At 41.4% G+C, this 16,157-nt stretch overlaps 1 protein-coding gene across 5 annotated transcripts in view; it reads left to right on the plus strand.

Annotated features, from left to right (window-relative positions):
- The first annotated feature begins 1,794 nt into the window (after nucleotides 1-1,794).
- The window catches only part of LOC142761290 (inactive serine protease 54-like), a 31,363-nt gene continuing 17,000 nt past the window's right edge, over nucleotides 1,795-16,157 (plus strand). For 2 of the 5 annotated variants that reach the window (XM_075864479.1, XM_075864482.1), the window contains exons 1-2: nucleotides 1,795-1,898; nucleotides 7,103-7,201. In XM_075864479.1, the coding sequence (XP_075720594.1) occupies nucleotides 7,141-7,201 (61 nt within the window). In that variant the 5' untranslated portion in view covers nucleotides 1,795-1,898; nucleotides 7,103-7,140. Of the gene's footprint in view, nucleotides 1,899-2,274; nucleotides 2,579-7,102; nucleotides 7,202-16,157 lie in introns of those variants that run through there. The other 3 variants (XM_075864481.1, XM_075864480.1, XM_075864483.1) reach the window with 3 other exon arrangements.

Here is a 16,157-nt window from a genome sequence, read left to right on the forward strand (position 1 = left end):
AAATGCTGCGAAAATCGTGAGTGGCTTAAAAAAACGGCTGAAAATGAGGAGCTGTTTTCCCTTGAAAACAGCGCCGTATTTTCAGACGTTTTTTTATTTTGTGTGTGAACATAACCTTATACATTTGTTGCATATTACTCCAGCCTATTTGCTATTAAGAGTCACATTTGAAATGACACTCTATAAATTCCCCCTTTTGTGTTTCTATTTTTTTAAATTTTCAGCCACTTCACCAAAAAGGAAATTGCGAAGACGTTGCTAAAGGAACTGTGGTAGCGAGGTCTGTGGTGGCAACCTCCTTGTTGAGGTTTCTCCGCCTGTAACCTTTCTACAAAAGAAAAGCTGGCTAATGCCCATTCCAAAAAATTCAACAAATGATGTAATACCTCAGGCATTATTTATTTGCATTGTTTTTTGTGATTCACGCTCCTGAGCACCAAAGTGTGAATCCCTGTGTCAGGCACCAACCCTTCAGGCCCGTTCTTAACCCCTTCCTGCTGCAGCCATATTTCGGATTTTAATCTCCGTTTTTTTCCTCCCCAACTTCCAAAAGTCATTTGTTTTTTCCCATCGATAAAGCCATATAACGGCTTAATTTTTGCGGGACGAGTTAGTTTTTCATCGCATCATTTATTGTACCATATAATGTATAAGGAAAAAAATTCTTTGTGGGGTGGAATGGGAAAAAACAGCGATTCCGCCATTGTTTTTTGGGTTTTGTTTTTACTGCATCTACCGTGCATTAAAAATTTCATACCGTATTTTTCGGACTATAGGACGCACCTGACTATAAGACGCACCCAGGTTTTAGACAACAGAAAATAGGAAAAAATTATTTCATAATACTACTTTTACAAAGAAACTATGTTAAAAGAAAAAAAAGGTGTTCTGTTTCGCCACATTCTGAGCCATAAATTTTTATTTTTTCATCGATTGAGCAGTGTGAAGGCTTATTTTTTGCGGGATGAGCTGTAGTTCTAGAGATAGGTGTGGGTCCCAGAGGTGGGACCTGCATCTATCTGACATTTATGACATATCCTGTGGATATGAAGCAAAGTGAAAGATTTTGAAGCAGCACAAATCCCGAGTCTGGTGCGGTGCACGCTGTCAAGCCAGGCAAAACCACTCCGGCATATTGTAGAATTCCGAGAAAGATAGGCGAACAACAGCACACGTCTCCAGATAATCAAAGTGGTTTTATTGTCAGAACATCCACGACAAACAGGCAATGTTTCGACCCATAGTGAGTGTGGGGTCTTTGTCAAGCTTGACAAAGACCCCACACTCACTATGGGTCGAAACGTTGCCTGTTTGTCGTGGATGTTCTGGCAATAAAACCACTTTGATTATCTGGAGACGTGTGCTGTTGTTCGACTATCTTTCTTGATATCCTGTGGATATGTCTTAAATGTCCCTCGTGGGAATACCCCTTTAACTAGTTAAGTGGCCAGGAACAGCGTAATCGTTACAGTGAAGTGTTAGAGCAGGCTCAGCCCGTGAGCCTGCTCCATACTTCCCTTACCTGGCTAAGACGTAGGTATGCGTCATATGTTGGGAAGGGATTAAAGGAGTTGTCCCAGTATTGAATGTTATTGCAATATTATTCTGCATTAAAAATAAGTTTCGTTTTGTAATTCACCTTATGTTACAAAAATGCTCCGCTTGCGAGACATTCCTTTTACTTAATTATAATAGCACCCCCTGGTGTTAAATCTGCATAGTAATGTGAATGTCCTGCTACTGAGATGAATGAGGGAGGTTGCACATGCTCCGTTTCACTCTCCAACTGCCACCAGCCAACAGAAAATGCCTTCTCTGCTCGCTTGTCTTTTAGGAAGTAGAGAAGAAGCTTGTACTCAGAAACAGAAGAGCTTGTAGTATGGATGGAGATTAGCACAGTAAGGCCAGATTGAGACAAACGTGTCAGTTTTACTTCCGCAAAAAGCGAACCATATTTCATGCGTTTCAGTTTCGTGTGGCATCGGTGTTCCTGGTTTTTTCTCCCCTCTTATTTCTGTAGCGACTGGTGCGTGGAAAAACACGGACAGCACATAGATGTCATCCATATGCTGTTCGTGTTTTTCACGCACCCATTGACTTTAATGGGTGACGTGGTTCGCAAAAATGGACTAAAATAGGACATGCAGTGAGCTTCACGCAGCGGACACATTGCGTGAAAAACCACAGACGTGTGCATAGGCCTATTAAATTGAATAGGCCAATATGCTGTCCGGTTTGTCTTTTTTTTAAACTGTCTGCACATGGAGAGAAGAGAGCTTGCATACAGCACTACTTACATACAGCATTGAGCTCTCCTGCACATCCTCTCACTGTAACCTGCAGGCTCTCCCTCCTCTTGAGTTGTATATGACTGTGCTCTCCCTGTAAAAAAGACATGTAATGGGAGCATTTGTAAAGCTTCTCCTAGAGAGGAAGAGGAGGCAGAGAAACCGAGCGATATAGCTTGTACAGGTAGGACAGGGAGGGGGAAGAGCTGCAGCTCAAAGGACATGCCCCCTGAGGTGCCAGTCTGGAGAAAATATTTCAGAGCAATGAATGGGGAGATTTCTGGATACATGTAAGTTACAGGACTGGTTCTAGCTTTGTTAGAAAGAGATTGTCAAGCACTATATTATGATTGATTGCCTTTTTTCCCCCCATTAATTCTGGGACAATCCCTTTAACCTATGGCGACACATGACATAACTGTAACTTATGGCCGCAAAGGGCGAATATGGAGTGGGCTCACCGTCTAAGCCTGATTCATACTCAGCAGGCTTTAACTGTATATCACAGCTGGCACTTCACTGCATGGCCGCGATCAGAGCTGACTGATCCTAACCATTTAACCACCTAGATGTGGCAGTCAATAGCGACCATGGCATTTAAGCTGTTAGAAAGAGGTGGGGGCCGATGGTAGCCTTGGCAGCTTGTGGGGGCCTAATGAATGCCCCCAGGTCTGCCATCTTTGTGCTCCTATTAAGGCCTTCCAGAGGCAGGGCTTAAAGGGGTATTCCCATCTCCCACTTACCTTCTCCCGGCTGCTGCTGCTTACAGGTTCGATGCGTTCAGTGGATAGGCGGTACTTGGCACCTTGATTGACAGTACACTGACGCTGGCCTAAACATTCGGGCTGCCGCAGCTTTGCGCTGTCTGCTGGTGTATTCAGGGACTCTAGGGCTACTGCGCATAAAGTTTAATACAGCTGTATAGAGGTGGTCGGGCCGGGAGCTACTGCGCATGCGTGCTCTCGAGACCCCAGCCAGCCTCTACATTAGAGGAATAGAAAAACAAAAGGTTATTTTAAGTTAGTTGCCATTTAAGATCTGATTAGGGAGATGGGAATGCCCCTTTAATATGAGCTGGTACCAAACACAATACACGTATTTCACTGGGTGGATACCAATGGGAATTTATTAGTTACAGCGTGACCTTCAATATAAGATATGTTTCACTCTTTAGCAATTTGTAATAATGATACAATTGAATCTATACAGATAATTCACTAGTGCTTGTACATTATCCAAGGGAAAACCACTAAGATTTATCTACCACTGAACCGTGAATAATAAAAACACAATAGACTGAAACACAAAAAGTACATTACGGTACATTAAGTGGTACCATTAATAACTGCAACTTGTTACGCAAAAAACAAGCCCTCAATTGGCTATGTCGATTGAAATAAGTAAACTGCAACTCGTTCTGCAAAAAAACAAACCCTCAAAGGGCTATGTTGATTGGAAAATAAAAAAGTTATGGCTTATGGAATGCAGGGAGGAAAAAACAAAAATGAAAAGCAGAAAAATAGATGCAGTGCCAAAGGGTTAAAACAAATCCAAATCATGGCAAAGACATCTGACCCACAATAAAAGAAACATGGATCTGTGCACTTCATTTGTGAATACCAGTGCCTGCAACAGACTGCTCACTTGGAACTGTCTATTCCAGTGGATAACCGCATGAGACCCATTTACATGGGCCAATAATCAGGAGCGATAATTGGCCTGTGTACAATAGGCAGTTATCAGCCGACAAATGAGCAAACGATCGTTTATTAGCTGATCACATAATTTATGCAGACTATAAAATCATCCCCTCAGGAGGATCTGGTCACCGGGTGATGAGCTAGTATCATAATTGTGCAACCCAACAGGATAGATCACGTCTGCCACATTCTATGCATAAAATCAAAGCATATATATATATATATATATATATATATATATATATATATATATATATAAAGACCTGAAGTCAAATGAGAGAATGGAGCGAGGTGATCTGCACTGTTGGAAAATAAAGGCAAGAAGACTTGGGAATTTAATGTAGTTAGAGTACCCTATGTAGCTTTACATGCCAGACATAATTGGCACTATAAGGGTATGTTCACACGGCTTATTTTCGGCCGTTCTTCGGGCCGTAAACGGCTGAAAAACGGATGAAAAATCAGAAGCAGAACGCCTCCAAACATCTGCCCATTGATTTCCAATAGGAAAAACGGCGTTCTGTTCCGATGGAACTTTTTTTTACATGGCCGTTTTGAAAAACCGGCCGTGAAAAGGAAGTGCATGTCACTTCTTGAGCTGTTTTTCATTGACTCTAGAAAACAGCTCAAAAAAAGGCAGTGAAAAACGCGACTTTGAATAAAAAAACGGCTGAAAACCAGGAGCTGTTTTCCCTTGAAAACAGCTCCGTATTTTGAGACTTTTTTGATTTTGCGTGTTCACATACACTAATTCTTAAATCAGTACAGCTGGACGGTATGCACTTGCCATCATGCATATATGATTGTAGTTTATCAACTCAATAGGATCACTTAAAATGAATGGTGCTTGGTGGCTGTCAGATCCTAGCTGTGACCTAAAGTGCCTGCTTTTTATATCTATGATGTGATGATGACAAATGAACGGCTAGTTTATTCTGTCATGGCGCAAGAGAGAGCTACAAGCTGCAATGGCAGTCATAAAAGCCACATAGTCAAATCAATGTGAGAAGCTTATACAGCTACACCCCTTGACACTTTTTATGTCTGACATGACCCAGCACAGACCTAACAGTAAGGGTATGTTCACACTTAGTGTTTTCAGTTGTTCTTCAAGGGCGTAAACGCCTCGAAAAACACCTGAGAAAAACGGAAGCTGAATGCCTTCAAACATCGGCCCATTGATCTCAATTGGAAAAACATTGTTTTGTTCAGACAGGGCCTTTTTTCTTACGCGGCCGTTTGAAAAAACGTTGCATAAAAAACCACCCTGTAAAAGAAGTGCATGTCACTTCTTGAGCCGTTTTTGGAGCCGTTTTTCATTGTGTCAATAGAAAAACAGCTTAAAAAATGGCTCCAAAAACGCTTGATGCTTTTAGAATGGCTGAAAATCAGAGACTGTTTTCCCTTAAGGGTATGTTCACACGGCCAAATTTCAGACGTATACGAGGTGTATTTTGCCTCGTTTTACGTCTGGAAATACGTCTCAAATACGTCGTCAAACATCTGCCCATTACTTTCTATGGGTAGAACGCTGTATTGTCCACACGACGTTTTTGGAGCTGCTTTCTCATAGACTCCAATGAAAACAGCTCCAAAAACGGACGTAAAAAACGGCGTGAAAACGGCGCAAAAAATGCGAGTTGGTAAAAAAACGTCTGAAAAGCAGGGTCTGTTTTCCCTTGAAAACAGCTCTGGATTTTCAGACGTTTTTGTTGACTACGTGTGAACATACCCTAAAAACAGCTCCATATTTTACAGCTGTTTTTACTTTAGCGTGTGAACATAGCCTAACAATTGTCACTGAACAGGACAGATTTCGCTTGTACCTGGGGTTGCTGTATAACTCTAGTTACTGTGGAAAAGTTCAGTGTAAAAACAATCAAAGTAAAATAATAATGTCCCTCAACAGTCTTTTCTGACCTTTGAAAGACAGACCATAAAAATAAAAGTGAAAAAATGAAATAAGTAATATAAATATACGTAAATTAACTCCCTCCCTGCTGTTGTACCGCTAGCCCCGCCCAATTACCATAAAATGGACATGTAACAAAATTTGCAATAACGAACACTAACAAGTCTATTTTAGGGTATTGCTATACTATCACCATAAAAATGAAATAGAATGTAAAAAAAATAATTTTTTGATAAAAAATTTTTTCAAACTATAGGCCTAAATATTCAGAAAAAGCTATAATTCTATGTATACAAATATTTTTTTTAAAAAAAGCAACCTATATTGTTCACGCAGCATTTTTGCAGCAAAATGTGAATGTGTTAATTGCAGATTTTGCTGCAGATTTCACCTTTTCTATATTGAGGCCCCCTGAACATGGATAGGATTTGATATAGGAAACTCCGCAGGAAATCCCATCCAGATACCACAGGGAATTTCCATCTGAAAGTTTCGGACAGATTTGCTGTTGCGGACACCAGATGAGAGGAGAAAAATAAAGTCAATACTTGTTGTCTCCCATAGCAACTCTGGTATCAGCGCTACCGGTCTCCTCAGATAAAGATTTTTCCCCATGTGACTGTTGCAATCTGTGATTGGATGTCATAATGACAGATCCAACTTATTATTATTCCATCTATTATTCCAAGGGCAAAACATGGCCGCGGACAGTCATCCGCTTATGCGGACCGTGATCCTATTATAATGTATAGGAGCACGGTCCGTAAAATAAAAAAATAGGACATGTCCTATTTTTTACGGAAGGTTTCTACGGCCCGGACGCCTTCCTGTAAATATACGGGAAGGTGTCCGTCGGCCATACAAATGAATGGGTCCATAATTACGGACGAGATCTACGGTCGTGTGCATGGGGCCTAAGCTACGTGTGTTCACAGTAACTTTGACATGGGAATAATGTCCAAGTAGAAATCCTATCCATGTTTTATCCCCTGGTGATGGTTGCCACTAGGTATAAATGTGTATTTCAAGTGAGTCATGAAGTATGGTCACGTTGCGTGTCCTTTGTCTACTCTAAACTGCAGGCAGTGAGCCGCAAGCTTTTAAATAGACTTCAATTCGCATATATGTAAACTTTTGAATTGTCCTACATGTAGCCAGAATATGTTTCTTGGTTTTGCCTGTTTTTTTTTAAATCTTTACAGAGGCCAAGTGAGTGAAGCTAAAGCGGCTTTTTGGCAAGATGGGACGGTTTTTCTATTTACTATTATTAATATGGGCAAATCTAGGTATGACGTATGAAAGTAAGTATGAATATATTTGTCTATTCTTTTTATGATTATATCTTTTTTGTTTGTTGAAAAATTTTCACAATACAATAAACTACAAACAGGTAGGAGGAGGAAATAGGGATGGGTAGGGAATGGGACTAAGGCCGGATTCACACGAGGGTGTGCGTTTTGCGCGCGCAAATGATCCGTGTGTCATCAGCATATGGTGCGCAGCTGCGTGATTTTCACGCAGCCGGCATCGTAATGACACTCTGTCTTTATGTTTACAAACAGAAAAGCACATGGTGCTTTTCTGTTTTCATTCATAGTTTTTAGGGTATGTTCACACGCACTATTTACGGACGTAATTCAGGCGTTTTACGCCGGGAATTACGGCCGAAAATACTGCTTGAAAGCATCGGCAAACATCTGCCCATTCATTTGAATGGGTTTTATGATGTACTGTGCAGACTGTCATTTTTTTTACGCGCCGCTGTCAAAAGACGGCGCGTAAAAAAGATGCCCGCGTCAAAGAAGTGCATGTCACTTCTTGGGACGTAATTGGAGCAGTTTTCCATTGACTCCATAGAAAAACAGCTCCAATTACGTCCGTAATGGCCGCAGCGAAAAACGCCTGCACATGCCATTACGTCTGAAATTCAGGAGCTGTTTTCACCTGAAAACAGCTCCGTAATTTCAGGCGTATCGGATGTGTACGTGTGAACATATCCTTACTACTGTAGCGCGCGGCACCCCGAAGTGCTTCCGTGTGCCGAGCGCGATTTGCACGCACCCAGTGACTTCAATGGGTGCGTGCAGCGCGAAACACGGCCAAATATAGGACATGTCGTGAGTTTTACGCAGCACACATACGCTGCGTGAAATTCACTGGCAGTCTGAACGGCTCCATTCAGTAACATAAGTCAGTGCGACGCGCGTGAAAATCACGCGCGTAGCACGGGCGTATTATATGTTCGTGTGAATAAGCCCTAAATATGTAACGCCCTGTATATGATATAAGTCCGTGCAACGCGCGTGATTTTCACGCCCCTCGCACGGACCCATGTTAGTCTATGGAGCCGTGCAGACAGTCCGTGATTTTTGTGCAGCGTGAGTCCGCTGCGTAAAACTCACGACATGTCCGATCTTTGTGCGTTGTTCCCGCATCACGCACCCATGAAGTCAATGGGTGGGTGAAATCACGCGCACCACTCGGAAGCACTTTCGTGTGACGCACGTGATTCGTGCAACAGCAGTAAAAAGTATGAATGAAAACAGAAAAGCACCACGTGCTTTTCTGTTTCCAAACATACAAACAGAGTGTCATAATGATGGCGGCTGTGCGAAAATCACGCAGCCACGCATCATACGCGGCTGACAAACGGAGCTGTTAAGTACCTTTTGTGTGCGCAAAACGCTGTGTTTTTTGCATGCGCAAAACGCACACGCTGGTGTAAATCCGGCCTTAATGTGAAGCTATCACTAGTATCAGGTGTAGCAAGAGTCTCTGGACGTTTGTGCAAATGCTATACCAACCCCTTCCCTTCGCAGCCAATTTTTGTTTTTTTCATTTTTGCTTTTTCCTCACCGCCTTCCAAAAGACATAACTTTTTTATTTTCCCGTCAACATAGATGTATGAGGGCTTGTTTTTTTGTGGGACGAGTTTGTAGTTTTTCATGGCACCATTAATGTACCATATAATGTAATGAGAAACTGAAAAAAAAATATTTGGGGGGTGAAATTGGGTTTAGTTTCTACAGCGTTCATCGTGCGGTAAAAACGGCATGTTAACTTTATTCTACGGTTGATACAATTACGGCGATACCAAATTTATATAGTTTTTTTTATGTTTTACTACTTTTACATCTGTTTTTATTCCATTTTATTCAATTTCTACCACATGCGCTATCATCATGGTCTGCAATGAGGGATTCCCTGTGAATTGATGGGGTTATTATCTTCTTCACTGTGCTACATACGGTAACTTGGGTTGTTTTCACCTAAACCCACATGATACATTGGTTTTATTTGCTGTTGTACATTGCTGATAATCTTGAACCAGTAGGATTTATTAAATCCAGCTCTGTTGCATTATCTCTTACAAGTATTGATCTTGTTTTTTGACTATTCCTTTTTGACTACTAGTTTTGTTCCATGATGAACCTGCCAATTTTCAGGGGAAACGTGTTGGAACTCAGTTTATTACATCTATCAGAGCCACCTCTCTAGGCATACTGATTTATTTTTCATTATTCACAACCATTGTATGCCATATCTGTGGGCGTAAACTGCTGTTTGGGCACGCTGCAGGGCTCAGAACGGAGGGAGCGCCATTTGGCATTTGGAGCGCAGATTTTGCTTAGTGGCAGTTGTTCTGCTTGGGGTTTTGCTGGTATTTCAGTTTATGATGTGGGGGCATATGTAATCTGTGCGGAGTATATCAGGGGTATATGTAATCTGTATGGAGTACATCAGGGCATAATAAGAGGGTATAATAATGGGGTAAATAAATAATAATTCATAGATATGTGGCCAGTGTCCCACTGATAAATAAAAAATCGTATTCGCTTTTGGAATGCTCTGCACATAGCCATATTCTGAGAGCCAGAACTTTTTTATTTTTTCTCCACCGGAGCTGTGTGAGGGCTTATTTGTTGCGAGACAATCTGTAGTTTTCATTGGTACGATTTTGGGGTATATACGATTTTTTGATCACTTTTTATTTCATTTTTTGTCAAACAAGGTGACCAAAAACCAGCAATTCTGATAATGTTTTTAATTCTTTTTTTTACGTTGTTCACCCTGCGCTATAAATGACAATTTTACTTTATTCTGCGGGTCGATACGATTTAAGGCGATACCATATGAATATAGTTTTTTTTATTCTTTGCAGCTGTCTGCACAATAAAATCACTTTTGTTTCAAATAATTTATTTTTTGTGTCGCCATATTCTGAGAGCTATAACTTTTTTATTTTCCCGTCAAAAAAGCTGTGGGAGGGCCTGTTTTTTGTGGGACGGGCTGTAGTTTTGTAACCTGTCATTTACAGCGAGATCTCGCAAGATTACGCTTCCTCTGCTGTAACTACCACAGACAGAGTAACGAAGTGCAGAGATTGTGAATAGACATTCCGTGGAATGTCTATTCACTGTCTAAACACTTCAGTATTGTTAATGTGTAAGTATAAGACAGCACATAAGGATCTAGCAGGATCCCTATGCTCTGAGTAAATGAATGGAGAGGAGTGCATGACGCTGATTGGTCAGCGTCATACACTCCCCTGTACAACGCCCACTTGGTCTAAAGTAAAAATACGCCCACTTGGGCATTAAGCAACTCATTAGCATAAATCTAAAATCGCTAATAAAGTGGTAAAAATAGACCGTTTTTTTTAAAATAAAAACACTGCTGTCACCTACATTATCGCGCCGATCTCCTTATGCAGGAGATAGGGCACTTTTGGTGACAGAGCCTCTTTAACTCCTTCAGAACTGAGCCTGTTTTGGCCTTCAGGATGAAGCCGATTTTTTCAAATCTGACGTGTTACTTTATGTTGAAATAACTTTGGAATTCATTTACCTATCCAAGTGATTCTGAGATTGTTTGTTAGTGAAAAAATTTGGTCTATAAATTCAATATTTATTTGTGAAAAACACCAAGATTTAGAGAAAATTTGCAAAAATTAGTACTTTTCTCAATTTAAATGTATCTGCTTGTAAAACAGATAGTAATAACACACAAAATAGTTACTAGTTTACATTTCCCATATGTCTACTTTCTGTTTGCATCGTTTTTTTAAACACTCTCTTCTTTTTCTAGGACGTTACAAGGCTTAGAACTTTAGCAGCAATTTCTCATATTTTCAAGAAAATTTCAAAATGATATTTTTTTCAGGGACCAATTCAGTTCTGAAGTGGCATTGAGGGCCTTATATATTAGAAAGTCCCCATAAATCACCCCATTTTGAAAACTGCATCCCTCAAAGTATTCAAAACAGCATTCAGAAAGTTTTAACCCTTTAGGCATTTCACAGGAATTAAAGAAAGGTAGATGTGAAATTTACAAATTTACTTTTTTCTTGCCAAAATTTATTTGTATAAAAAAATTCTGTACCACAGAGGGTTTTACCCAAGAAATGCAACTCAATATTTATTGCCCAGATTCTGCAGTTTTTTTTAGAAATATCCCACATGTGGCCCTAGTGAGCTTTTGGACTGAAACACAGGCCTCAGAACAAAGGGGCACCTAGTGGATTTTGGGGCCTCCCTTTTTTTTAGAATATATTTTAGGCACCATGTCAGGTTTGAAGAGGTCTTATGGTGCTAAAACCGTAAAGACCCCCCAAAAGTGACACCATTTTGGAAACTACACCCCTCAAGGAATTTATCTAGGGGTATAGTTAGCATTTTGAACCCACAGTTTTTTTGCTTAATTTATTTGAATTGGTATGTGAAGATGAAAATCTGCTTTTTTTCAGAAAAAACGTAGACATTTTTACAAGGAATAAAGGAGAAAAAACACCCCAACATTTGTAAGGCAATCTGTCCCGATTATAGCAATACCCCATATGTGGTAATAAACTGCTGTTTGGACCCACAGCAGGGCTCAGAAGAGAAGGGTCATCTTTTGGATTTTGGATTTCTGATTTTTCTAGAATAGTTTTCAGTGCCATGTCACGTTTGCAACGCACTGGAGGGACCAAAACAGTGGAAACCCCCCAAAAGTTACCCCATTTTGGAAACTACATTCAAGGAATTTTTCTAGGAGTATAGTTAGCATTTTGACCCCACAATTGTTTTGCTGAATTCATTGGATTTAGTCTGTAAAGGTGAAAGTCTACTTTTCTTTCTGAAAAAACGTAGACATTTTTAATTTTTACAAGGAATAAAGGAGAAAAAATCCACCCCAACCTTTGTAAAACAGTTTATCGTGATTACGGAAATACACCATATGTGGTAATAAACTGCTTTTTGGACCCACAGAGGGGCTTAGAAGAGAAGGAGCGCTATTTGACTTTTGGAGCTCAAATTTAGCTGAAATGGTTTTCGGGTGCCACATCGCATTTGCACAGCCTCTGAGAGCCCAAAACAGTGGAAAGCACCCAAAAGTGATGCCATTTGGGAAACTACACCACTTAAAGGAGGCTCTGTAAGCAGTTTATAACTGCCTTTCCGCCTAATCTAATAGGTGCTTTAATGTAGATAAGTAATGTGTTTGTTTGTTTTAAAAAAAAGTTTATTTTTGACAAAGTTATGAGCATTTTAAGTGTTATGCAAATTTGTTCTTAATGCCCAAGTGGGCGTTTTTTTTACTTTTCATCAAGAGGGCGTAGTAAAGAGAAGTGTATGATGCTGAGTAATCCGCATCATACACTTCTCTTCATTCATGTTCAGCTGTACTCACAGCACAGCGTGATCTCACGAGTATGGGGCGTTACTCCGATCGCTCATCCCCATACGTTTCTATCATGTCGGCAGTTCATCTCCCTTGAAGATTTGCTGCCGACAACAATGATAGTTTCGGCATTTAAAAATCTACAATTAGTCGAGCGTTTGCTCAGTGTTTACACAGGGCAATTAAGGGGAACGAGCATTTTGTGAACGCTTGTTTGCCCGATAATTGGCTTGTGTAAAGGGCAGGGCTGGCGTCCGCACCCGGCGAACCCGGGCAGGTGGCGGGGCACACTACCCTTGGGGGGCCCACTCGGCTGCCGGGTGCTAACACTGCCATCATGGCTCCTCCAGGAGCGGAATCCCCGGTCAGAGTGTTGCAGATGCTTTTGCCGGAGATTCTGCTCCTAGAGGGAGCCCCTGACATTCCTGTCCATATAGGGACAATGTTTAGAAGATAAACTCAAGCACTCCTCGGTCAATTTGCAAACAAATAGTTTTTTTCTAATAAGGCAATATTAACAGATATGTAACGTTTCAGCCACAATCCGGCCTTAGTCAAACGCTATTGGTATACGCATACCAATGGTACAAGTTACCCTATCCCATTGCGCTATTTCCTGTAGGATGTTTTTACTATTGACCAGCGACAATTGAGTTTGACAAAGGCTGGATTGTGGCCGAAATGTTACATATTTCTTAACCCCTTCCCGTCGTAAACAACTTTCAGATTTTAATTTTAGTTTTTTCCTCCCCACCTTCCAAAAGTCATAACTTTTTTATTTTTCCGTCGATATAGTCCTATGAGGGCTTTATGTTTGTGCCATATAATGTACTAGGAAACGGGAAAAAATTATTTGTGGGTAGAAAATGAAAGAAACAGCGATTCCACCATTGTTTTTTGCGCTTCGTTTTTACGGAATTAACTGTGCAATTAAAACAACATGTTAACTTTATTCTGCGGGTCAATACGATTACGGCGAAACCAAATATATATAGTTTTTACTATATTTTACTACTTTTACAAGTAAAAAACGAAGTGTAAAATTTTATTTTTATTTTGTGTCGCCAAATTCTGAGAGCCATAAAGTTTTTGTTTTTCTGTCGATTAAGTGGTATGAGGGCTTATTTTTTGCAGTATAAGCTGTAGTTTTTAATGATACCATTTTGGGGAACATGCAACGTTTTGATCACTTTTTATTCCATTTTTTGTGGGAGATGAGATGACCAAAAAATAGCGATACAATTTTTTTTTTTATGGTGTACACCGTGCAGGTTAAATAATTAGATATTGTAATTATTTTTATTTATTTGTTTATTTTTTACTATGCTCTAGGGGGAAAATGGGAAAATTTTTGAACTTTTAATTTTTTTTACAAAAAAAACCCCCTTTATTTTACAAATTTTAATTTTTTTATTAGTCCCGCAAGGGGACTTCAATCAGCGATCGCTTGCACTATATACTGCAATACTAATGTATTGCAGTATATAGTCTTTCTGACAGGCTTCTCTTAAAGAGGCTCTGTCACCAGATTTTGCAGCCCCTATCTGCTATTGCAGCAGATAGGCGCTGCAATGTAGATTACAGTAACGTTTTTATTTTTTAAAAACGAGCATTTTTGGCCAAGTTATGACCATTTTCGTATTTATGCAAATGAGGCTTGCAAAAGTACAACTGGGCGTGTTGAAAAGTAAAAGTACAACTGGGCGTGTATTATGTGCGTACATCGGGGCGTGTTTACTACTTTTACTAGCTGGGCGTTGTGTATAGAAGTGTCATCCATTTCTCTTCACAACGCCCAGCTTCTGGCAGTGCAGCACTGTGACGTCACTCACAGGTCCTGCATCGTGTCGGCACCAGAGGCTACACTTGATTCTGCAGCAGCATCAGCATTTGCAGGTAAGTAGCTACATCGACTTACCTGCAAACGCCGATGCTGCTGCAGAATCATCTGTAGCCTCTGGTGCCGACACGATGCAGGACCTGTGAGTGACGTCACAGTGCTGCACTGCCAGAAGCTGGGCGTTGTGAAGAGAAATGGATGACACTTCTATACACAACGCCCAGCTAGTAAAAGTAGTAAACACGCCCCGATGTACGCACATAATACACGCCCACTTGTACTTTTACTTTTCAACACGCCCAGTTGTACTTTTGCAAGCCTCATTTACATAAATACGAAAATGGTCATAACTTGGCCAAAAATGCTCGTTTTTTAAAAATAAAAACGTTACTGTAATCTACATTGCAGCGCCTATCTGCTGCAATAGCAGATAGGGGTTGCAAAATCTGGTGACAGAGCCTCTTTAAGGGATTAGTAGGAGCACAAAGATGGCGGACCTAGGGGCCTTCATTAGGCCCCCAGGCAGTCATAGCAACCATCGCCACCTCGCGATAGCATTGCGGGGGGTGCGATGAGCTGCTAGAGGGGTTTTCCCCCTCTTTCTAACTATTTAAATGCCACGGTCGCTATTGACCGCGGCATTTAATGGGTTAAACCAGCGCTCGATCCCGCTCGTTACTGTGAAGTGTCAGCTGTAACATATTGCCGACACCCGCATCGTATGGAGCGGGTCCACTCAGTGAGCCAGTTCTATACTTCCCCTACCCGGCTATGACGTATGGATACGTCAAATGTCGGGAAGGGGTTAATATTGCCTTATCCGAATAAACCAATTCGTTTACATATTGACCTGAGGATTGCTTGATTTTATCTTCTAAACATCGATGGGGTCAGAACCCTACCAGACTACTTGCAGAGTGCCACAGATTTGATTTACATACATGGACAATGACGTCAGGGGCCCCTCCGGGACCAGAATCCCCAGCCAGTGTTGCTGACGCTCTGGCCGAGGATTTCTCTCCTGGAGAAGCCCCTGACGTCACTATCCATCTATGGGCAGTGACATCAGGGGTTTCGCCAGGAGAGGAATCCCCGGCCAGAGTATCGGCAACGCTCTGGCTGGGGATTCCACTACTAGAGGGAGACCCAATTGCGCTTTCTACAAAGGAGTGTGTGTGGCACTGTCTACAGGGGACTGTGTGGCAGTGTCTACAGGGGGCTGTGTGGCACTGTCTACAGGGGGCACTATGGCACTTTCTACAAGGGCTGTGGGTGGCATTATCTAGGGTGGCACTGTCTGCAGGGGGCACTGTGGCACTGTCTGCAGGGGGCACTGTGGCACTATCTGCAGGGGGCACTCTGGAACTTCCTACAATGGCTGTGGGTGGCATTATCTACAGAGAACTATATATATATGGTGGCACAAGCGGGGGCCTAACTTTTATATGGGGGCGCAAATAGGCGGCCCAACTTTTATATGGGGGCACAAACGGTGGGGGCCTAACTTTTATATGGGGGCACAAATGGGGGACCTAACTTTTATATGGGGGCACAAACTGCAGTTTTACTGTCGCCGTGAGCTCCCCCGCAAGGGGGCCCACTAAGTCTGTCGCCCAAGGGCCCACATAAACCTTGAAAAAGGGCGTTAAGTTTGGTTTCTAAACTGATATATTTCCATAACAGATTTCTTTCGTTATCCTCCTCCATTCATTTTTTGATTACTATGTTCTTAACCCCTTAATGACCGGGCATGT

Source organism: Rhinoderma darwinii, chromosome 4, assembly GCF_050947455.1.
Source record: "Rhinoderma darwinii isolate aRhiDar2 chromosome 4, aRhiDar2.hap1, whole genome shotgun sequence".
In the NCBI taxonomy this organism is placed as follows: domain Eukaryota; kingdom Metazoa; phylum Chordata; class Amphibia; order Anura; family Rhinodermatidae; genus Rhinoderma; species Rhinoderma darwinii.